This window comes from Perna viridis, chromosome 5, assembly GCF_037379345.1.
Source record: "Perna viridis isolate PV_CMFRI_1.1 ecotype Kerala chromosome 5, ASM3737934v1, whole genome shotgun sequence".
Taxonomy (NCBI): Eukaryota; Metazoa; Mollusca; class Bivalvia; order Mytilida; family Mytilidae; genus Perna; species Perna viridis.
The window spans coordinates 44,448,594-44,475,119 of NC_142449.1; the positions used below are offsets into that span (position 1 = coordinate 44,448,594).

Below are 26,526 nucleotides of genomic sequence, written 5' to 3' on the forward strand. Positions count from 1 at the left end.
CTTAAGTTCTTTTAGGTATATGCGCTGTATCAAATCCCCGAAACTAGGATTGTTTAACGATAGTTTGTCATCTAAATAGCGGGAACTGAGATTAAAGGATCTAGCTAAACCATGTTCCTTTTTCATTAGATCGGCCTCATAAGAGTGAAGGAATAGGTCAGCAAGTAGAGGAGCGTAATTTGTTTCAGTTGGAATGCCAACCGTTTGTTGAAAAACGCGTCCACTACTCTGGACAAATACGTTGTCGATCAAAATTTCCATCATTTTGAAAACACCTTCTTCGGTATATTTGGAAGATGATTTGGAATTATTTTTTACAAAGTATATTGAATCTCTACCAAGAACTACATATGTGTATCTAGGTGTACCGTCTTTTTTGGAGTAACAACGATATGCAATGTTTTTTAAGTCAGGATTTTAAATGAGTATGGGGAACAGAAGTATAAAGAGTTGACAAATAATAGGTTTTAATGCTGTTGTATTCTGATAAAAAAAAACTTGAATTGAGGGCTTCCAGAAGATCTTTCGAATTGTTCAGGATCCACATTGAATTAATGACACTAAGGGAGTAACAAGTGTCATGGTAGGACAGGAGATCCTCTTTGACAGCTGTGAGTGTGAATATAGAAGTTAGAAGTTTTGAAAGAGGTTTGGTGGTGCATTTAGCAGATCCAGCTATGTAGCGTTATTTGTATGGATTTTTGTGTTTAGGAATCCAGTACATAGACAGGAGATGGGAATCATCTTCTTTGGCAGAGAGACCAAAAGTGGATAGCAAAGATTTTTTTCCCTAGGTTAAGGACTATAAAAGGAAAACAGACACACAAAAAGAGAGCATGAAATGACCAAAATAACAGGTACAAGGAAAAAAGACACAAGCATTCTGGACTCAACTAAATACTGGAAGCCTGTAGGATAAGCATTCTTTGCTTTTCTAGAAACACACATCAAGTTTCTCACAAAATATGAAACAGAAAAGTTTTAACTGAAGGACATTAGATGAATAAACAAAAAGCAACTACACAATATGATTTGTAGTTTTTATTAACTGCAAATTTAGTTTAGGGTGTACCATAACTAATAAAAGAAAGCACCATTACAAAAACTCCAAGCAAAGTATAAACATATCAATAACAAAACTGCAAAAAAAAACAGTATTAAAATAATATATTAACTTGTTTTGTTAATATAAATATGTGGATAACAATTATTCTGGAAGCACAGATCTCATAAAATATACTGTTAGTGCTTGGTGAATTTAGGGTAGTTTGAGTTTTAGAGTGACAAGGCATGGTGACAATTCAGTGTATTTTTTTTTTTTTTTGAAAATGCAATATTTAAAAAATATTTCCTACCACAAGAACAATTCTTTACCCGAGTCTTTTTTTTTTAACTAAAAATTTTATCAATCAAACAGTTACTATTTTGTGATACTACAAACTGGCACAGAGAAACACCCCTAAAATGCTTCCCCTGACAAATACGCAGGAAAATTTGCAACATGTGTTTGTTTTCCATTTTCTTTTAAACATAAAACATATGTTTGTCATGTTTTTCATATATCAGGACCACAATGAAAAATTTGTGAAAAACATATACATGTATTAAGACTAACAAATTTATTAAAAAAAAAATTATGGTAATTATGTGTCTTCAACAGAACTTAAGTGTATGAAAAAAGTATGGTTTACATATAATGTTGTAAACCATTTCTTGCTATATGATTTTATAGGTACACAAACAAATATTTCAATATCTGTACTATACATACTTTTTGCATGCTTTAGAGTGGATGAAAACATATGTTGTAATTTTTCCTATGTAGACCATTCTGATATATTCAGAATAAAAATATTGTTGCATTTGCAAGTAAAACAACAATACTGAATCTTCTGTAAAGTGTCTCAAATAATTTTTCCACTGGGGGCTTTAGAGAGCATGTTAAAATCTAAATTTTACCATAGAAAGTTGAGAAGTAATTAAAATCAAGAAAAGGCTGAAGGAGAATGGGTTTCTCCCATGAAATTGGTAGAAAACTTTAAAAAAAATGTAAAATGGAGGGAAAACTCTTACAGAAATTTAATCACCACCCATTTGTTAAAAAGTCATATACATTTTTAATCACAAGCTTAGAATGGGAGAAGCATATTTTATCAGCACAAAACCTCTGAGGTACTAACATACATGTATCTCAAATTTGTTGAGATCAAATTGACAGAACATGTATGTAAAGTACAATTGACCTAATCGTCAAGGTTTTGTATTAAAAAACAGATTAAGCATTACAACTAATAACTGGTTTTAAAATTTGACAGTACTAACCTAATGAATAAAAAAAAATAATACAGTATCATTACCTGACAGATTGGAACAAAAAAAAGAACAAATAAACTGGTACAGTAAATCTACAGTAAATCAAAAAACAAAATAAAAAACAAATAATTTATTACAAGAAGAAAACTATTTTATCTATGGTTTCTAACATATATTATGCTTTGTACATAGTAAATACCATCCCTAAATTTTTAACTTGAAAGCCCACTAAACATTAATTGCTGTATTTAAGATTGTTTTGGAGTTCATAAAAATCAATATCAGTTTTACAACAGATCACACTTAAACATGTCCTAATTTCTGACCTAGAATGTCCTATTTTATGACCTATGTGACTTGATAAAGTTTATAAGTCCATTAGTAGAACTGTCATGTGAGGAAACTGGATCATTGTTCTTAAGCTCCGGTTGTATGACTTTAGCTAGTTGTTTACCAAGCTCAACACTGAAAACAATAAGATAAATTTAGAATAACAGCTTGTTCGAGCTTGAAATGATTAGCAGTATCACAACACCATAGCATTAGTCCTTGGTTTAAATATATACAGAGCCATATTGAATTCATCAGTACTATAAAAAAAAGTACTGTGAAAGTACTTTAATTCGATGGTACCAGTTTCCGTGGATTAGGGAAGAAACACAGGTTTGTTGATTCTTAATTCGTGGTTTTGAGGTTTTCAGTATACAAATCAATAAGAATATCCTTTTCGTTGGGAATCAAATAATCAAATTTCGTGGTTTGGCCTACCCATAAACGCAATGAAAATTGGTACACCACAAACAAGAGTACTTTCACAGTATTTCAAAATATGCCTGATATGAATTGTCAATTTTCAGCAGACATACACCTTTTCGTTTCAGCTTTTGAATCAAATTGCAACATGTCTATATCCTTCATTTTTTCATCTTATCTGGGGAAACTGAAAAACAATTCACTATAATATCTGTCTAGCTAGATTTTTGAATAGCTATATATAGACCTGATTTTACCCAAAATAAATAAAGCAGAAATTTGCATCATCAAAAGTAAAGATATAGTAAAAAAAAATCATTATGGAAAAATCTGGATTTGAAAAAGCAGAATTCCACTTTAAAGCAGAAGAAAATTTGGTCAGAATACTCTATGAATACTATGAATAACGTTTTTCCATTTTAAAAAAAAAATTCTACTGAAAAGATTGAAATAATCAGCCATTATATTGACCTATATGGAAATGGGGAATGTGTTAAAGTGACAACAATGCTATTTAACAGTAAACAAAATCAGCAAGAAGAAATCAACAATTCCAGATTCCAAACCTTTAAAGGGGTATAACTCACACAAAATCCAGGGGATCATAAATTCTTGGTAATACGAACAACTACATCATAGGATTTTCTAATTACCTACAAAGTTTCATGAAATTTGGAGCAGTAGTTTCCAAAGAGATGTCTTACAAAAGTGTGATGGACAAACAGATAGGACGAAAACAATATATTTCCCCACCAAAATTGGGGGACATAATAACAATACGTCTCTATCTACCAGTATATATACATACCCCCACTGATCATAAGAGTTTATGTCCCAAATGGTTCCCTGTACAAATATCTTGTGTTCATACATTGCTGAAAAGAACAAAATAAACATATTGAATAAAAACATTTGTAGCATATATACTTTTAAACAGCTGATTTTCCTGTTTATTTTATATAGTAAAACACCAAAACTCCAAACTCTAAGTAAAAAACCAGTCTATACAACTAATTTTTATTTGAATATTTTGTTATTTCAGATATTTTTAACCTGGGTAAACCAAACACCTGTCTAAATCAAACATATTCAACAATTATTAAACTGTGTTTACTGTATTGGCATTTTAAGAGTTTTGTCAATGTTTGTGACAACTAATATCATGATTATGTTAACAACAGCATAGTAGTAATATCCATGAAATGGAATGTATTTATGGTGATTTCTTTTCATGATTTTTCTGCCACCAAATACAATGGCCAAAATACATATAGCTTTCTGCTACCAAATATAATGGCCAAAATACTTTTAGCTTTCTGCCACCAAATACAATGGCCAAAATGCATATAGCTTTCTGCCACTAAATACAATGGCCAAAATGCATATAGCTTTCTGCCACCAAATACAATGGCCAAAATGCATATAGCTTTCTGCCACCAAATACAATGGCCAAAATGCATATAGCTTTCTGCCACCAAATACAATGGCCAAAATGCATATAGCTTTCTGCCACCAAATGCAATGGCCAAAATGCATACAGCTTTCTGCTACCAAATACAAATAGCTTTCTGACACCAAATACAATGGCCAAAATATATATGGCTTAGCAACAACCAACAACAAAACAGACAACTCATTTTCAAACCATATCAATAGATACTTGCAATTATATGCAATGTTAAAGAACTGTTTTTGTTCTAACGAAAAGTATCAATTTTTATGGTTTGAAAATATGTTTTTTCTTTTCTTGTTGTTTTGAATTCCTGTTTTGTGTTTCAGATTAAAATTGGTTTCATGGTGGCCAAATAATTACTAGAATTGACTTATTTACTTGTACATCAGTAGAATGGTTAATATCGCAATTCATAACACCGATTTCTATACATTACATGCATTTTGTAACAAAAAACACTTTAAGTGGCTAGACCCTGCTTTATACTGAACCCTCAATTCCAAAAATATTCTGAACTAAATCAAATAGATTACCTATTAACACGCCCAACATAAACGGGGTCAATTTCTGAAACATGATAGAATTGCTGGGTCTATTTCCTTCAAAAACCTAAAATAGAATAAACACACACACAAGTAGTAATACATGTAGTACATTTCTTTATAAGAACAAAACTTTAAATACAATGTGAAATTCCATACAAGATTATCAAGTAAATTTTCTTCCCTTGTGAAATATCAACTAATAAAAGGTTTTGTGATACACTTCACATAAAATGTATTTAAGACACACTATAACATTTCAAATATGAGAAAGGTATTGAATTCCTTTAGTTAAATGTAATTTTTCATACTTGACAATAAATTTTGGTCAAAATTTCTTAATTTTTTAAATTTTTACTTAAAAAATAAATGGATTGATATGAATTTTTATTTAAAATTCATAATAGAACATCAAAGTTTCACACATTGATCAGAAAGTCATTATCACAGCTGAATACCTTATGTGGCAGTATATGCTCCAGGGCATCACCACTCATTCCTGCTTTGGTTAGTTCTGCTCTTGCATCATCCTTAGATTTACCACACATTAAAGCTTCTGTCTGAGCCAGAAAGTTCGCCAGCAAAATCTGAAATTGAATCATATTTCTGATGTGCAATCATGTTAATTCTATTAGACTAACAGCATACTTTATAAAAGCCAAACAGTGTACGGGGCACTACTAGTGAACAAAGCTACCATTAGGTAAAGATAAGGCTAATAAAAACTAATGGCAAGACTTTAATTCCAGCCCACCCTTAAACAGGGATGAAATACAACTGAGGAACACCAGGGAAGCGAAAACTGGCATGAATAAACAGTAAAATAAAAATTTTAACGATGAAATACAAATTTGTAAACACAGAAATCTGCTTAAAAATCATTCACTCCAATTTTTAAAATGTTTTTCTAAATAAAACTTTCAGAAACTTTCAAATATTTATTATGTGTATCATGTATGTTGTAGGTGTTTTAAATGATAAAAGGGAGGGCTGAAACCAATTGGAGCAAATGTCTATGATATTTGATCTCTATTATATCTTTGTGAATATTAAGTTGATTGATTTGTTTGTTTGTTTGTTTGTTGGGGTTTAACGCCCGAGCAGCAATATTTCAGCTATATTCAGACGATGAACATGAAATGGATGATAAAATGAACATGAAATGATGATGAAATGAAAAAAGGGATGGGACACAAGGACAATGGGGTCATCAAATTTTGACTGCCATTGGAAATAGGGAGAGGTGGGTAGGGTCGGGCAATTTAGCCTCCTGTGGCGGAGCCCTATCGTTCCTACGGGAGAATACCACAGTAGGGTTCTTTAACATGAAAGTAACGTGGCATCTTTCCCAACACGGTGCACCACTATGGTTTGCGGTCAGGTTTTCCGTATTATAGCCTGACAACCCCAGCATGTAACACGCCAGGGTTACCCCATTCCACCACCTGGGGCACACATCCCAGTTGCTCTGTGGGCAGAGCGCCTAGCCCCTAGGTTTCTGAGCAGTATTTAGTCGCCTTTTACGACAAGCTCAACGCTGCTGCAGGCCTATTCTTTTAACACCCGGACCTGCACAGGGTTTAAAGTTGATTGAGGCAAACACAAAAAATGCTTGGATTGGTTGTCGTTAAACTAACTAATTTAGGGAATATAATGAATTACAAGAGGCTGTCAATTAACAGTAAACCAGATTTTCAAGCATTGAAATTAGTGCTGAAAATAATTAATTAGATGCTACTCAATCATGACAACAGTGAAAGTCCCTCTTTTTGTAACAGAAATGCCCTTCACTCAGAAATAACATTTGCAATATTTTTAAAATTCGAACTTGACCTCCATTTTATCACAAGACACAATATATCAGAGTTTGAAAAGGATCTGCCAAATACTTTTCAATTTATTGTACAGACTATGAACGGGCACCGTCAACCCTCCCAATACACATCTACAAACTTATAACCAATCAGTTCCTTTGGAAAATCTGGTTAAAATGAAATCCTCACTAACCCCAATTCAATTTTTTTGTGATGAATGAAAATTTAGTAATTAAATTTTGTTGGCCTAACCTGATGATGTAATCCTCCTTGAATCGGATTTTGTGTCTCAACAGGCATCAGGAAATCACATGGAATTAATCTTGTTCCTAAAACGATAAAATATCTCATTCCATGAATTATTGCAAATGTAATAATTATCACAGTTGCTAATTTTTCTTGGATTCATTCAAGTGAACATATTGGCGAGTTTCAATTTTTGCGCATTTCAAAAAAATGTTTATACAGTGTAAAAAATTGATTTTGTTAGTATATTTTTCACTGTTTTCTGTCCACAGCAATAATGTCGTAAATTAGAACCTTTACAGTATATTGAATAGATTTGTTAATAAAGAATTTTTTTTAATTCACATACAAGCTAATATATTAAAATCATTTTAGAAATTCCTTACAACTCTTTTACAACTTCAATGTAAGCATCCAAGTAACTTAGACTGATTTCATTCTGGTGAAATTTAATATAATGCAAACATATCCCTGATTTTAAGATTTATATCCCTTACCCTAGGTCTACCTCCTTAAAACATAATTGGCAATTTCCAATTAATACAGTGAAATCTGTCTAAACCTAAACCCCTTAAAGATTTGTTCAGTTAAAGCAGATGTTTGGTTTATACATTCAAAACCATTGAAACTGATATGAAGGGACTACAGAAAATGTCTGGTTTTCAAAGATTACTGGTCTATCCAGGATTTCAGTTTTGAAAGGTTTGCCTGTATCATAATTGGTCCAACAAAAATTAAAATACCAACTTTAATTACTAAATTGTAACAACCTTGATGAATAAGTTGATAGAATGCATGTTGCCCATTGGTACCAGGCTCTCCCCAGATGACGGGACCAGTAGTATAGTCGACTCTTTGACCGCTACGTGTAATGTACTTCCCATTACTCTCCATATCTCCTTGTTGGAAGTAGGCAGCAAATCTGTGCATATACTAATGACAAAAAAATGTATCATTAAACTATATAATCAAAAGATTGTAAAGAGAAGATACTTTATTATCCACAGATACGTACAAGAGGGCATCAACACTAACACAAACACTTCGAAATATAAACAGTTGAATCATAAATCTAATAAGTAGTTCTTATTTTTCCTTTCCTCAAACCTGGACTTGACTTTTTATAGCAACTCGGGGGGTGTTTCTAGAAAAGCAGAGGATGCTTACCCTACCGGTGCACCTGGTCCAAGCTCTCAGTTTTTAGTAGAGTCTGAGTTGCTCATTTGATTTTGTTGCTTTGTGTGTATGATTTTAATTACTTTATGTTCTTTGTTGTGTATGTCTGTTTTTCATTTTCCATGTCTGGTCTTTGTCCCTGGATTGCATTCTTTTGATTACCGCTATAACCTTGGTTCCCTTCATTACTCTTTGTTTACAAATTTCACTGAATTTTGAAAGCAAATTACCTGCCCTCACCTTCTGTCTTTATTAGATTACTACATGTGTAATCAATTAATACACTATTTGTCATACCGATATCAAATGTTAAATACATAAAAAACTGACATAACTGTAAAAATTTGTTGAAGTTGTGGTCCACGATCAACAACACAGTGTATCTAACCACCCTAAGGTGGTACTTATTTTTGTAGACATCAATTTTCATGTTTTACTTATTTTTAGTTAGTTTATCGATTTTAGAGTTTGTGGGTTGGAGGCAGCATCACCAATGGGGATTTTACTTTGGTTCAAAAATTACAATTCAAGGTTGACAAAACCACAAAATTCACAAAAACTGGTACCCCTTAAGCAGTTATGTTTTCAGAGTAGACACCTTGCCATATGGATGAAGTCCATTTCCAAGCCCCTTCAATGTGTTACTAACTTACTTGGTCATATGGAAGCAAGGTCTGAGTTTCTGCTTTATAGAAGTTACTGTACCATACACCAAGAAGAGCTAGAATTACTGGAATCTGGAAAGAAACAAGTACATGAATCAAATTATATCATGTACATTGTACTAAATTTCTGACGACAATGTAATCTTTATAAGAAATTAAAGTTTGCTTTTTAGCCAACAAAAATGTTTGTTTCCCTATTTCCAAAGTTAAAAAGGTTATAAATCCAACAAAATTCAGTGTATCATAAATTCCTGTTAATATCACGTCTTACACAGTTTCATGAAATTTGGTGCAGTAGCAGGGATAGACATCATAATCAAAATTCTGGGTCATTCTGTGGTAAAAAACCTTCTTGAAAGTCCATTAGGATTGATTTTTTCATAATGTATTTTTCTATTGACAACTTTTTTTTTCTTCTTTCTTTTGACAACCTCAATCAATTCAAATTTTACCAAATGGAGGTTAAATTCTATTCCAAAACACTTAGATATCCTTGGGTTCAATTATATTGAACTGAATTCCACTATATCACTTTTTGTCAGTAATAAAATCCCACATATGATAACTGAAGAAGCCTTGATTATCATACATTTTGTTCTAATGGTGTGTTTAAAAAGTGTTGATCCATAAAATGCCCTCCTGCCAATAGTTCTTCAAAGTTGTCCATTCCTGTAAAATAAAAGTACAAAAGTGTAATCTTACTCCAGTTTACTGATTAATAAAATACAATGAAACTTGTCTACATGTAAATCTAAACCTGAACTACTATGCAGGTTGTGAGATGTGTAAGTAAAACCAGAAAAAAAATCATGTGATGAAATCTAGGTAAATCATTTGTAAATTTCATTAAAATCACCAGGATAATTTTTCCTTGACAATATATATCAGTCAACCACTAACTTAATTATATTTAATGGCTATTTTATAAATGTTTCCTCTCTTCCTAACGACTGATATGTTTTCTTCATAGAGATTGGTATACAAAAAAAAATTAATAATATCAACCATAATGCATAAAATTTGACTGAAAAAATCTTGAAATCGTGATTCTCTACACATAATCTTCACTCAGATTGATTTCTGAAGAGAACCTTAATCATGCAAAAATAATCAATGATTAACAATCATCATAGTGCTACCAGTGGAACTCTAATTCTAAAATATTCTTACCAATAAACAGAGCAATAGACATTCCAATAGCTGACCATAGGGAGTACCTGCCTCCAACCCACTGTAAACATCAAAGTAAAAAATAATCTCCTATCAATGGAAGTTATTTGTTTTAACTCTGTTTAAGTTAAAATTTTATTTTGCATTATACTAAGTTTATATATTTTCAAGAAGAATTATTTTATATTTAAGAATTAAATGTTTTATTTTTGAAGTTATGTCGGCATGTCAAAGCGCTGACCTGTCCACATTGCCGATATGAACTGTTAGCCTTCTTTGTTGAAAATGTACGACCAGTCAACACTTTTGCAATTGCAAGCCAATGAAACATCAAAAATGAAACATTTAATTCTTGTAATTACATTTCACAAGTTATTTTTTATCTTATTTCATCTGTATCAAAGTGTCCATGATTGTGAACACCTTTTGGTTACTCAGAAATACAATATACAGTGATCAATAGAAGTAGTCCAGTAATTGTAGATGTGGCCTATATAAACTAGAAATACTGTGAGCAAGCTCACAAAGAGAATACCCACCCATTTCAAATATGAAGTTAAAAATAAAACCTGTATGTTCAACCATTTCCATTAGGAATTTGGTGAGCAGTTGAGGAGGAGTTTGCTTAAGACATTTATCATGTAAAACCCTTAAGCTGGATTTATCTCCCTTTGAAGTCCTACGACAGTAATTATATTCTTTCATGCACATCTGCACATGATGCCCAACATTCATATAAAATTGTATTAAAATCCCTTCAGCAGGTTAGGAGGAGTTGCGCTGACAAGAAATGTGCACAGACGAATGGATGGACAGACAGACAAGATGATTCCTATATACCCCACAAATGAAGTATAATTATATAACTGAGAAATAGTTGACTTATGAAACATCATTTATAAAGCCAATTATCCAATAAAATTAGCTATTAAAAATTAAAATTAAAATTTTAATGATATGCACAGTAATGTAATTATAAACATTAGTTCAAACTTATACTATTATTTGAATCAATCGTAACGAAAAAACATAAGATTTAATTTCATAATCAATGTTTTCATACATATTAAGATGATCAGTATAATACATTATATGCATTGTATCAAGAATTTGCATTTTATATGAATTTGCATTTTATATGAAACACCAATGTGAGAAAAGCTAATTTCTCACATTAATGTTTCAACATACCTTGCAGTGAGAAGAGAGAGTCATTTGGTTAGACCACTAAAACTCATTTCATTCTTTATTTTGTTCTAAGTTTCCATATTAATCACTTGAAATGGTATATAATACATGTACTGGTAATAACAAAATGTACTTACATCCCAAAATTCAAACATATTCTTTTCATCGATACCAAAGTCTTTTACTTTTGTCTGCAGAAATATAAAACGCATAAAAAATAAGATTAAGTATATAGGCACTCTACATTAATTAATATCAAAATACACTCAAAATTCATAATTCAGAAAAAAAAACACTAAATTTTTTTTTCAGACTCACACATCTCTTGACACTTAAATAGCAGTCTCTGTAAGAATCATGCAAATTCTGTAATAAGTTATACCCGAAAAAAGCCTACACATTTTTATTTTTGTTATTGATTTGCTTTATGGGTCTATATGATGAAATCATTCATTCCAATCTGTCTGGTCTTAGGTGATTTTTCACATAAAAAATACAAGAATTTCTAATGTATTTCAGAGTAATTTACAGTTATCTCCCTTAATATTAAATGATATAATTTATATCTCCTAAGACCAAGGGTTAAATGAAAAGCAACATATTAAATACTGTCTATTATACTATATTAAACAAAATATCTAAAAAAAGAATGTAGGCTTTCCAACCATGTATCACATTTTGCATAATTCTTATCTAGAGTGCTACTTACTTAAGCATGTCTACTTCTAAAATTTTAAATCAATCTAATCCAAAGTCCAAAAATAATTGTCAAAAATAGATTAAACAATGTGATCATAATATTTTTTTGAATTTCAAAATTTATTTATTGAAGAACTATCTCAAGCTATAGATAATTTTTTTTTCTAAAATTATCAAATTAAATTCTATCTATAATTAACTTTGAATTTCTTTAATTCTTCAGTTTTTATGCATGATTATATCAAAAATAAAAAGGAATACTTAATGAGGAAAATAAAATTGGCACTCGGTCACTAGTCTGAAGTCTATTAAATGATATAGGATTACCAATAAATAAGCAATAACAAAAAATTAAAGATTTATATCTAAATAGCTGAAACAGAAAGGCGTGAATTTTATTTCCTTTCTACTACTTACAGCATTGGTTGAGAGAGCAACAAAATGCTTTCCAACAGCACTGGGCTGAAATGAAAAGGAAAATACAAATGTATTTGTAGATCAAATGTAACATTTCAGGTATTTGAAACATTCTGAGTTATGGAATATAAATTGCTTAATATATATGTTACTGATTTTAAGAGGCCAACAAAAAAGAAGAAATTTGCAAAACTAGAAGAAAACATACAAGAAAAAAATTGAAATAGAAAAAAAAAACCTGACTTAAGGAGGTAGACCCAGGGTAAGAGACGTAACTCTTAAAATCAGTGATATATTTATATCAAATTCAATTTCACCAAAGCCTATCAAGCTTTCATTTGAAACAGAATGAAATCAGTCAAAGTTACTTTGATGCTTACATGAGAGTGATGTAAAATGCTGAAGACAAACTTTCCAATGACTTGTAAGAGTTGTGTCCCTTACCCTAGGTCTACCTCCTTAAATCATGACTGATACATTAACTGGTATTCATTACTTGGCTCAGTAATCTAAACTCATGTTTTCTAAACAAAAATTAAACCTGGTACCTACATCTTTAGCAGCTTCAAGGAACCATGCTTTTGCTGATTCAGCATTTGTTATTGTTTCCTGAGTGGTGAAAGTCTGAAAAAAAAACCCAAAACATCAATAAAATAGGAAAAAAATTATGAAAAATGTCATGCAAATCAACACTTAATTCTAGAAAATTTATATACATTCAACAGAAATTTACAAGAAAATTTGAAGTAAGTCTAAAATGAAATAAATATAGTTGTTTCGAACACTGAAGCTGGATCCTTATTATCATTTTTTTGCAATAATGAAAAAACGTGTTTCATAATAATTTCTTAATCTACACCATATCAAAAGAAATCAATTTTTGATTTATCACAGACATGTTTACCAACTTTATCATGATATGGCAACTCACAAATATACACATTATTATTTCTAGACTATTACCAGATTATAATCACCTGAAATATGATGGGTGCCACTGGAGGAGCAGGACATGCTTACCCTTCCAGAGCACCTGATGTCACTCCATTTTTTTAGGTAAGAGTTTATACTAATATAGCTTTATTTTTGTGTCACATCTTGTTTTTCTTATCTTTAGTTTTTATGTGTAATCTGTTTTACATGGTTTGTTACATTGTGTATGTAGTTTGTCTTTGTTTCCTGTTTTTACGTTCAAATCATGTTTTAGGATTTTGAAGAATTTTAATTTTCCCACTGCTGACAATTCAGTATTTTTTGCAGATATTTTGAATAGCACTTTACTACTGTTTATAGTACATCAACAGATTCTAACCTTAGAAGCAATGATAAAAAGTGTTGTTTCAGGATTAAGTTTCTTTAATGTTTTTGCCATATGTGTACCATCAATATTAGACACAAAATGGGCATTAGGTCCTTTCTGGTATGGCTGTAGGGCTTCTGTAGCCATCAATGGGCCCTGAAAGTAGGATTTACAACTCAAACATGTTAAAACACACATTAAAACAGCAATGTCTTTCTGTTCTTTTTTAAATACAGTACACAAAATCTTGACATTGAGATGGCAGCTAAAGTCGCTGTCTTTGCAAGAATCATGCTGAAAAATGTGATACATCCCAGAAAGGCTACATATTTTTATTTTTGTAATTAAGTTGTTTCATGGGCCTATATTATGAAATGTGTAATTATTCATACAAATCAGCCTGCTCTTAGGAGATAATCAACATTAAAAGTCCAATAGATTCTATTGTATTTGAGTGTAACTTACAGAGTTATCTCTCTTATCTTTGAATTCTACAGTGCATTCTATACAATTTTAATCTCCTATGAGCATGGGTTATATGAAAAACCACATGTTAATTTCTTTTAACTAAAGCATTTTAAACAAGATATCAAAAAAAAAAATATGTAGGCTTTTCAACCATGTATCACGTTTTGCATGATTCTTATATGGAGTGCTACTTAAGAACAAAGTCAAATATTTACTGTGTAAATGGTCAATTTTCTGGTACAAAAGTATTACCAAATATTGTAAAAAAAAATCATTATTACTGCAACTATTTTTCTGCAGTCTACGGTGGTACTTATGAAACATGACCATTCATCTTGAGTTACTATAGGAAAAAACTAACTGAAATCCACAACAATTGGTGAAAATTAGATTGCAGCATGACTAAGGCCTATTGTTGTTATTATAATTTCTCTATCATTTAATTGAAAACAGCGTTATGTGGCACATAAACAAAACTAAATGTTTTTAGTAGACTCCTGGTTGCTTATTTATGTTTAAGTTCCTTTGTGTATCCTTTATAGTTAATTTGTGTTATTTATGATTTTGTTCTGATCAAGGTTTCCTTGTTTTTATTTACCGTACACCAAATAATCCATAAAGCCTTATGTTACATGACAAACAGCATAGCATATGCTATAAGCCAAGGGAGATAACTATACCAAGTCAGATCCACCAATTCCAATATTGACGATATCAGTGATAGCTTTGCCTGTGTAGCCTTTCCATTCACCACTGATAACAGACTGGGTAAACTCTCTCATGTGCTGTAGGACTCGGTTTACATCTGGCATAACCTAAGCTCAAAAAATAATAACAATATTAATCAAATTATAATTGAAAGAAAAAATTATAATCTCAACAAAATCATCCTTAAGCACATTTCAGGTAGCTTATGCTTATTGGTATTCCTTAATCAAATATAAAAAAAAAGTTCCTTAAATTAAACATTTATTCATGGATCTTGCTATTATAATTAATGAAATATTCAATAGCTAAATGTAGAATTCAAAAATTAGTTTTCAAATTTGCATTAATTTTAGACATGGACAAAAAATCCAATAATACCAAAAAGTCACTAAAAATCATGAAATAGGAAAGTTTAAAACAAATAGAGTACTGCTAATTTCAGATCTGTATCTGTATGGAATTACTGTTCATACATGTATCTAAGATATTTTTAAGCCTTGAAGTTTTCTTAAAATCTTTTATTTGAAGTTGATCAAATGTTTCAGAAATCAATGTAAATTAATATTGAACAATGACACTAACATCTTTCCCATTGACCATGATAGGGCTATTGGATCTGTTTCTAAGGGCAACATGTAGGACAGCCCTGTCTTCTGTAAAATTGATTCTTTCACCGGTAAACATAGCTTGTCTCATCTCTTCAACCTTTCTATCCCTGGCCTAAAAAAGAATCCAAATACCATGGCAATATGAAATAACAACATGTACATGTATACATAGACTGGTTCCCGATCGCAATATTCAGTATGTTACACCTCGTGAGAGAGCATTGCTAGTAGCTAATACCTGAAACGTAGTCCCGGGAACCAGGATAATGTATACATACCAAGTAAATACCAAGTATTATGGGTCTGATACAGAAGTCACATTTCAGCAAACAAAGAATTACAGTAAAAATCTTTAAATAAAAAAATTATGTTTATTATCAACTAAAACCATCCATGGTGTGGGAGACAGGGTTTGATACTAAGTGTTCAACAGAACAATTTGATATATAAATAAAGTTGTCCTCAAAAATGTTTTAGGATCCATTTCTTAGGACTAATAAAAATTTCAAGAATTAGTTTAGGGTGCCCAAATGACCTCCCTCAGATATGGTATTCACAGGACTACTGTATCACTCCTAGTGTTGAACTCTGGGAGAGATACTGATGTCATTGCCTCATAGAATATTAAAAAAAACAAAATTTTGCTTTGAATTTTTTATTTAAAAACCTTTTGATAAACTGGGGAGGAGTAATAAAGGGAACCAAGATTCTAGCGGAAAAAGAATGTCATCCAGGGAAAAAGACCAGAGAGGAAAAATAGACATACACAACAAAGAACATAATAAAACATAACCAAATAATATGTACAAAGCGACAAAAGTAAATGAACAACTCGAACTCCAAAAAAAACTGGGAGCATGGACCAGATGCACCGGTAGGGTACACGTCCTTTGCTCTTCCAGGAACACCTGCCGAGTTGTTCAAAATAAGTAGGAATGGACAGGGGTAAAAATTTACTTTCAAGAATTAAAGGTTCTGAACTTTCGCATGTTTCAAATTCAAGGTCCGTTTGAGAAAGGTCAAATGTCTCCAACAAAGGATCACTTAAAAGGATTGAAGGTCAATAATTTTTAAAGGCCAAAGATAAAAAAATGCGGGTCCCAGACCTTGGACCACCAATTTGAACTCATGTTATTGTTTGGTGAATTTATATACATGTATATACATATATTTGCTTTGTCTTCTGCCCTTATAACACTACTTAAATAGCAGTCTTTATAAAAATCAGACAGTGAGTGCCATGACCAAATTACCTTTTATTTCTAATTCAGGAACAGTTAACAGTCTTAATTTGTTATTCCAATGTTGCATTTTGGAGATAAAAATTTTTAAATTGTGTAAGAAATTGGCACTTTGCAAGAGTTATTGTTTTTGTCTTGGTTGATTTTAAAGGGTGATGAATGTATGATTTTCTCAAAAATACAAATCTGAATACATTGGGGACTATTGTCAAGTGAAAATGTAGCATACATAGACCGGAAAAGAATCTTTTGTTTGATGTTTTTTTTTCTACTCCATGAATCACCCTACCATTGGCAGTGTCTGAATTTTTATATTGACTGGTACTTATATGTAATTAATTAGATGATTGACCTGCACTATGTGTAGAACTGAAATAAAAATAGTATTTAAATACCATACAAAGGTTAATAACTAGAATGTTTAAAGGCAACTCTGTTTATTTAATTTATTATTTTTTTATTTAAAATCATATGAAGGAATGGAGTTTAAGTACTAAGATGGATAGACAATATGTTTAATACAACAGCAAGGTTTAAATCTCAAGAGAGGTTTTTCTATTTCCGTGTTTCTTTTGAATGGTTTTAGTAAAACTGGGGTGAATTTTCAAAACATTTGTAACATAAAACCAAATAAAACAATTCCAAATACTCAAATTTCAAATACTCTTAATAATTGCTTTTAAAAAATGTAATAGATATATCGTGTACACGGTAAAATAGAAGCATACCAGCTGGAACAACATCTTGAGAACTTCTTCATTGACCAAGTTTTTAGAGTAATCCAACAATATGTCTCCATCTTTTGTCTTTACTGTTGTGCTGTAACAAAATAAGACATATTTTTTTTATAACAGCCTACAACTGTGTATGTTGGTTAGAGCATTAAAATCTCACCCATTTCATTTATTGTCAAAACAGAAGAACATAGTAACAAACATGAAAATGTGTAGTCTTTTTTGGGGTGTATCATGTTTTACAGAATTAGGATGATTCTTACAAAGACTGCTACTTAAAATCTCATCAATTTCATCTATGGTCAAAATAGAGCAAGGGAATGCTGAAGGTAACATCCTACCACACTTCCAAAGTTTGAAAAAATGGAGAAAAACCATCAAGAAAATTATTAAAATAGTGTCAACATTTTTTATGCAAGCAGTGCACATAACGTCATACATGTACATCTCGTAGATAAAAATGTTCATGAGCTGCTTGCATGGTTTTATCAGTATGTTAATATATAGCACTTAATTGGTGTTTCTAGAAAAGCAGAGGGTGCTTACACTATTGGTGTGCCAGTTCCGATTAAGGAGCTCCCAGTTTTTAGTGGGGACTAAGTTGCTCATTTACTTTTGTTTCTTTGTACATGTTATTTTGGTTATTTTATGTTTGCGGTTTCCCCTGACTAGTCTTCATGCTTGAAATATATATTTTTTAATCTCTGCTCATATCTTGGTTCCCTGGATTTTACTTCAATGAACATGATTATTTGGGATCAATACTGATAAGTTTGTGAAACTTCTCCCTTTTTGCTCATATGTGTAATAAGATTGCTTGCATGACTCAAAGTATCAACAAGTACATGTAATGCTTTAATTTTATTATAGCACATGATTTGGGTGATCTACACATTTTTAAAGATGTCTGTTTTATTCCTCATTCCACTCAAAATTGGTGTCTCCCGGTATTGTAAAATAGGTAAAACTTTCCAGGATTCCAAGCTTGTTAAATTCACTCAAATAAGTGAGCATTACATAAACCTTCAAATTTAATTAATATCACAGTCTGTGACTTAAGCCACTAGTCTGATGTCCCAGACTAGATTTTAATTGGGACTAGTCATTTTCTATTGGTCCGATTGAACTAGTTGAAAAAAAAAATATGCCACTCCTTTTTTTTTGGAGGACAGATAGTAATAGGCAATTAATTACTATAAACAAACAACCACAGTCTAGTAAATAAAATTATAAAACTTTTAAAATGTCTATTGGAAGATTTTGTTTATTACATTATACATGTAGTTCTGTTGACTAGTTGCTTAAGTGTCAGTCTGTAAGAATCAGGCAGTGGGTGAAACATGGTATGAAAAAAAACCACACCATTCTGAAAGTTTAATTGGACTATTTGCACCATCAGAATCAAGGAAAAAAGACAAGAGTTTTTTCATACCATTTCGGTATACTGGGTTATAATTTCATTGAAATGCAAAGGAAATGAACATTTCAAGGACAGATATCTTTGTCAAATACCTCATTTTTCTAACATTCTATTGAAAAATATCTGAGCAAATCCAGTGATGCAGAGATCAAAGAATGGTCGTTTCAAATAGAGAAAGCATCTTTGAATGAAACTGTACTGTCAGAGCAGTGGAGCTTTGCATGATTTTTCCCATTTTGCCTGATTCTTGTAAAAACTTACACTTAAAAAAAAAGTTTTTGGTGCAAACTGTATCACAAAATAAGTAGTTAGTGAAGGTACATGTATTTGTAATATCAAATATCAGACATATGTATCATTAATGGTATATTACAATTCAAAGTTGTATAATAAAATGAAGTTACTGAAGTAGAACTGTTTTACTTAAAATCCTTTCAAAGCTGAACTGGTTTGCTACATTTACATGTATACATAAAAATGAAGACACTAATGTAATTTAAACAAATTACCTAAATTAAACTGTCAACAATTTATTGTAACCTACTTGTCAGTTACCTTAATATGGAAATAAACAGCCATGATACCCCACTCCCCTTTTTCTGAGTTGAAACAAAGTCTCAGTGTTCATTCCAGAAAATTGCAAAAAGCCCCGCTTGACAGCAAAACAGGGGATCATTTTCAGAACAAAGGGGCCAATATGGCAGTATTACAAGGAGTCATTTTTTACATAACAACAACAAATAAGTTAACCTCAGGTTTGTATACACTTTATAGTTTCATTTTAGTTGAGAGATAACAGAGGTACATACACTCCAAATGAATAAATAGAAATACTAGTATATGTTGTTTTTTTCATAATTTTTTCATTTCACTAACAGTTGTGTTCAGTTATTTAATAACTTAACACAACTTTTAGTGAAATGAAAAAATTATTAAAAAAACAACATTTTAGAAATTTAAATGCACACACTATAAAAATAGTGTCTCCGATGTGTGACTGGTCATCTAATGGATTTCAATTAATTTTAACGCAATGCCTGACAGTTAGGAAGTATTAATCAACGATAAATATTTATTTTACGATTCTCTTTCTTCTTGAAACGAATACACAATGATTATGGACTCATGATCCGGGGTCAAACGTTACTAAAAAATTACCACCCAGCAGTAAGACATCACGAAGAAATCGCTTACAGAGTTCAAAATGATTTTGCTACTGTGACCAAGCTCCTTTCTATCTGTCTAGTTTCTGTTTTATCATCTGGTGACCGTGAGAGGGGATTTAGTAGGTACAATCTGATCAAGACCTATATGTATCTTAGGAACAGACTCAAGGTTTCATCAGTCTATTCTCTTCTAAAGATCTGTCTCCATCCTTCTGATTTGAGGAGTTTAAGGTTGAAGAGGGCTTTTGAGGTGTGGTGTTTGGGAAAGGACAGGAGGATTTTCTCATACCATAATAGTAGCTTTGGTCAAATAGTAACTATTTCTAGACTTAATGCATCAAAGCTTTGTCATGATGTAAAAAAACCTATTTTTCTAACATTAATTATTTTATTATGTAACACATGTTTTCGTATAGAGAATAACATTTATTATATTTATTGTTATGTCTGTTTATGTAAACTTAAAATAAAAATAAATATATTAAGCATGTTTATGTCTTTATATAGTTTATGATACTATTGACTATTTACAAAAATCTGCTGCCCATAATATGTCGTTTGTGCTTTACGCAAAAGTGACTAAAGCCCTCAAAATCCTAGTTAAAACCCTGTATTGTAATACCGCATGACCTGTGAATGAACAGACAGACTAACAGTGGTATATCATAGTATGCATGACAAACTGGACATCAGAATACAATAAAATACATGTACATGTACATTGAGATTTTTCAAGAAGTCAAGCACTTATTATAATTGTGATGTTTTGAGTAGTTTTGTAAATGTTGAGTAGTTTTGTAAATGATGTACTAGTGTTCCAGGACTCCACTTTCCCATCACCCAAGGCAGATGAAATTTTGAGCGGGAGAGTTGTTTATTATGCAATACTATATATCCCTTTGACAAGTAGAAAACTTTAATTTTTTAAAGGATTTGTTAAGTGTTGGGAGCAAACATCAAGTATGAGAAAGTTAATCCTCATTTAGTATTTTCCCATGGAAACCTAAAATTTAAAAAAATCCTGAACACTGTGTGTATGTAATCATATGTAAATTAATACATCATAATGTATTAAATATGGTTATCTACCAATCATGAGCATTGTAAAACAAATTCAGTGCATCATGCCTATGTAGTTTGATGACGATACAAACATGTACAAATGTAGGTAAGGAAATTGCACTAATAAAGGACAGTCATCCCAAGAAAATACTTTCATTTACCCAGTAGAAATTACTGAAATGCCATCAACATAGAAACTCATACAGTTAATATGATTGACATACATGATATATTTTTGTACTTCAACATGAACTTGCATCAGAATGCACATCTACATGTACATGTATTATAGAATTCAGTACATCTAGTGCATTTTTTTATTTGGCTACTGATAAAGTGTATAGGTTTTTTTATGAGAATATGAAATGTACTGATTCCTAAACCACACATGCATGTGGTGCTCTTTTATAAAATGTCATTTAAAACATCACCTGGCAACATACATGACAAGAGTCACATTCAATATACACAATACAATTATTTGTTGAATTATGAATAAGAGTATTAAGAGTACTGTATGTAAATTTCATAACCTTTTTCATTATTTTTTTTTCACTTATAATGGTCAAATTTCTTCAATATCTTGTTTTATATTGAATTGCTTATGTAACTTATACTGTCCTACCCGACTGTCATCTACAAGTTACAACATTATTTTGAGAAGGATGCTGTCCGACTAATTTACAATGATAATCTGATATATTACCTGAATTTATCGAATCTTCCCGGGTCCTTTGAAAACATATCAGGCATATTAATTTTCGATCCATTTTCGTCGTAAAATTTTTGAAGACTTTGATAAGAAGCTTCAGCGGTAAGAAGAGGTCGCTCGATATTTGCCATTTTCCGGCTTCTCAAAACGAAAACTAAAATCCGTCTGCTTGTAACCTTGACCTGAATTATGAACTTGACACATAAAAACGGCAGTGACGGAATAAAGTGTAGATTAATACAAATTAATGTTGCTTTGATTTATTAGTATTAACCAACATTTAATTTCGATTTGAAACAGGAATTTAGTCACGAATATTTACATAATTGCTTCGACTAATAGATAAAACCAGAGTGAATGATTAAGTAACGTGAATCAACACTTTACTTTATTAAAAAGTCACTATTTTGGGTATCCTAAGTTCGAGCCCGAGCTCAACTTCCCCGAGATGAAACTTGATTGCCGATATCTTCTTAAATTGAAATCGAGATAAATTTATTAGATTTTTGAAAAAAAAATGTCTTTCAGAACTATATAACTGTGTTGGGATATGAAAAATAATAGGATAAAAAGGTCTCTCGGGACGGGGAGGTAACTTGTTCAAAAACTACCAAAATTAACAAAATGTAATATTCGATCTAGAGAATTTTGTTGGATACTGAATAAAAATAAAGACCGCTTGCTAAATTCATTTTAACCACTTATGTTTCTATGGCACTTTCACTGTTTTTCATATCTGTTTTTATATCTATATATATATATATATATACAATGTCTCAGAATGTGACGACTCTATTCGCTACACTGGTCCATCGGATCAAATTGAGACAGGGAAGATAACGTAGACTTATAGAAGGGTCTGAAAAATTCCGAATGATGTTAGAACTGTCAAATTTGCGAAGCAAATTTTTTGTCGTTCCCTCCGCGGGACTCGAACTCGTACCACTGTGACATCTATGGCAACACCGCCTGCACTAAGTCCAGCGTCCTAGACCACTCACTCGGCCAGCTAGGCTATATAAAAATATAGCTTTCGCTGGCCGGGTCATTCCTCCTCATAGGACTAATCTAGGGCTGTAACTTAGGACACGATATATGGTAGTACGGGAAGTTCATCTAGGTGTTATTATGTACGATAGAGGATCAAATTAATGATGCATGTCACAACAAACCAATATTATACAACGTCTCAGAATGTGACGACTCTATTCGCTACACTGCTCCATCGGATCAAACTGATACAGGGAAGATAACGTAAACTTATAGAAGGGTCTGAAAAATTCCCAACGATGTTAGAACTGTCAAATTTGCGAAGCAAATTTTTGGTCGTTCCCTCCGCGGGACTCGAACTCGTACCGCTGTGACATCTACGGCAACACCGCCTGCACTAAGTCCAGTTCGAGTCCCGCGAATTCAGGAATTTCTGTCCTTTGTATGTTGACTATATAGGGGCAGTCCTTTATCTGTACCTTTGTATAACAATGTTTTGGGATCAGCTGCAGCCTGCCCTGTGGTGTGAGAGTTTCCTCGTCGTCTTTAAGGCACCGACTTCATTTTTATACTGAGAGGGGGTGGGGGGAGCTGGGTTTTTAAATGTTGCTTAATAATTTTCCCTTATCTTCTTATTTTTTTTTAATGACAAATGAATGTATAATTTTGTTTCATTCATATAGCAGACTTTTTTCCCCAGTTTACTTCATTATAGACAATAAATGGAAACATATCATATAAATATAGGGGAGGGCATGTGAACGTAAAGATTCAGTTCAATCCGATCAATCTTGATAAAATTAATTAATTAGTAGATTTTCATTCCCTCCCTCCCCTAAAAAATTGACCAAAATAAAAAAAAGGGGGCGGGAATTTCAAAATCAGGATTTTGTTTATGTCATTTCTAACATATAACATTTGAAGCTGATCAAAATACCCATTAAAGACAATGAAGCCCTCATCTTGGAATTTTTGATGCATAATTATGTTTTGCTTGTTTGGGAACTTTTCAACGATAAAGTTAATAAGTTCACACGCATGTCGCATATTTCAGGGCCAGAGACTGTCCTCATTGCATTCTATACGCTAGATGAAATAAGAGTGAGCAAAGGAATTCATTGGTATTAAGAATTAATTCCTATATTGGAAGTAAGTTCTCTTTGCTTGGAAGTCGAATAGCATAGTCTTCTTTTTTCATTTTCCAAGTACATTTCGGAGACGTTTTCAGCTACCTTAATTAGTTCATGACAGAACATGTTTGTATACATGCTTGTTAATCATCAGTACATAGGAAATTTGTAGTCATTCAGATAAAATCTGAATTTGTTATAACGTTTAGTGGTAGTTAGTGTGTTTTTGGTGTAAATACAGTCTGACACATTTTTTTAAATTTTTAAACCCCTGTTTAAACTTTTCCAAAAATAACTTCCGTCGTCTTTTTTTATCCTGATCTTCAAAGTAAAATAAATATTATTTTTTTAACATATCCCAGGCCATGTCAAAGAGACAAGAACTTAACCGGGATGAAAATAGACTTTTAAAAAAAATATATATATATTTTTGTGATTTTTCTTCAAAGTAAAATTAAATCTTTTTTTAAAAATATCCCAGGCCATGGCAAAGAGACAACAACCTAACCGGGATGAAAATAGAATTTCAGCTGTTTTCCGACAATTTTTTTTTATTGAGCTGTCCGCCATAGAACATAAAACCACAATCAATCAATCAAATCCTCAGCCTTCTCTGATAGGAAGAAAAAAGAACAAGAAGCGGACAATAAAGCAACAAGGAACATGATTATAAGTTATAAGCTCCCAGGTGACCGTCCATGATTATTTAGACAGTCAGTAGATTCTGTTGGAGGGCGAGGCGTTAGCCGAATCCCCCTAACAGATCTATTGACTGTCTAAGTATCACAGATGGTTACGGGAGCTTATAACATTTTTGTACGATTTTGCGCATCTAAATAAAGGGGAAATAATTTAAATCTAGTTGCATATGCTTTTTTCGTGCATAATGATTTTTGGTTGTTCACCTTTTACGACCTCAGCGATGACAGTTTTTACAACAGTGTAAATTCCATGAACATACCGAGGACGAATAGTGTTATCAATAGCCCGTACTGAAATTGACACATTGTCGGTAGAAAGCCACTATCTGCAATGTCAATTTCACTGAATGAGAGCCTACAAGAAAACAAAAACTAATATATTTTAAATAGTTAGGGATTGAAATTATAAGGATTAAACACTGTTTTTTCTAGAATTTATGTCAGGTTTGTGAGTGAATGGTCCAATTTTACACTTGATAAATTCTGGAAAAAAAAACAGTGTTTATTTCATATAACAAATAAATCTTTGTATTGAACTATATTTCTTCGAAGCTTCTTAGGAAATCATTCAGTGGTTACTTGGTAGAATCTATTTTGTCTTGGCGTCCAGGTCAAATGGTCCACTGGCCGGTCGCGTCATTGAACTGTTTAGGTCAAATTGTTTGAAAGTACACACTTAGCGTGCGTAGTTTCATTGACAGAGTTATATAGTCTCAACGTAATTCTTCAATTATTGTTATCTTTGGTGGATGGATTTTCTTTTTATAGTCATTACCATTGGATTTTTCCTCATTTGCATATTGCTGCTTCGGTTGTTTGCACGAATAGTTTTATCCTATCAAGAATGGTCAACACATTGCACAATCGTACAATATATTTTTGTCTAGAATATTCTTCAGTAAGTATGTAAAAATCTTAATTCATATTGTAGACAGGTTTAGTTTGAATTTCTTTTTGTGGACTTTCATACCAGACCATATTTCCCTGGACGATAAGTTATAATTTATAGTTAAGCAGGTACCGTACACAACATAAAATGACGAAAAATGGCAAAGTTCAATATGCCAAAAAATAAAAGACTAAAAATTAATCAATATTCTCTATAAAAGGAAGCGCATCTTCAATGTGTATAAAATCACAGTGAAAATTTTGAATAATACTTGTTCAATACTTTTCGAGTTACTAATTACACAAAGTAGGTACCCCTAAGCGTGACGGACGGATTGCCTTGAAAGGCAAAAATTTAACCGATGAGCGATGTAGGCTCATGGAGCCTCTTGTTTATTTTGTTGATTTGTTTTATTTTTTTTTTTTTTTTTGTTTTTATTTATCTATTTTTTTTTGTCGATATTACGACAATATTCTGTCCCCTAACGTTGTCCGAAGTTTCCCAAACAAAATCTAGAAAAATAAAATCGGCAATCGTAGTGGAACGAGAATTTTATTTCGTTATATCAACAAAACCTAGCTTCAGATATCAAGCAATATTTTCCAAATATTTTCCCTACAAATCGTTTCCTATATCAAGTAAAATGAAATCCATTTTATAAATATTTAACCAAAACAGATTTATGGTTGCATAAAATATGGTGAGCTAAAAGCAGTTTATATGTGTTATCAATTTCTTTTACAAAAGTGTGCAAGTTCAAAATGAGTAAAAAAATGAACAATTGATTTTCTTGTTTGGAATATGAATTGCAAGCATATGTACGGTAATTTTTCAAAAAAATAATACTTGCCTGATTTGAAATTATCCCCTTTTTCACAGTGTTTCATACTCCTCCTTCTTCTTTACACGTATGTATAATATGCTTATGTAATATACGCAAGGTAATTAAAACTTAATAATT

General features: G+C 31.7%; 1 protein-coding gene across 1 annotated transcript; it reads right to left on the reverse strand.

The window, feature by feature from the left end:
* Positions 1–1,026: 1,026 nt before the first annotated feature.
* LOC148617872 (glucose-6-phosphate isomerase-like) lies at positions 1,027–22,176 on the reverse strand. The gene is made up of 17 exons (XM_088585486.1): positions 21,850–22,176; positions 17,490–17,580; positions 15,495–15,632; positions 14,885–15,019; positions 13,749–13,892; positions 12,989–13,060; positions 12,437–12,481; positions 11,458–11,511; positions 10,133–10,193; positions 9,552–9,631; positions 8,951–9,034; positions 7,892–8,054; positions 7,128–7,204; positions 5,520–5,648; positions 5,053–5,128; positions 3,875–3,941; positions 1,027–2,778 (listed from the first exon to the last, which is right to left on the reverse strand). Exons 1-17 carry the CDS (start codon positions 21,984–21,986, stop codon positions 2,655–2,657), a joined length of 1,677 nt encoding a protein of 558 aa, XP_088441612.1. The 5' UTR covers positions 21,987–22,176; the 3' UTR covers positions 1,027–2,654.
* Between the last annotated feature and the right edge of the window lie 4,350 nt (positions 22,177–26,526).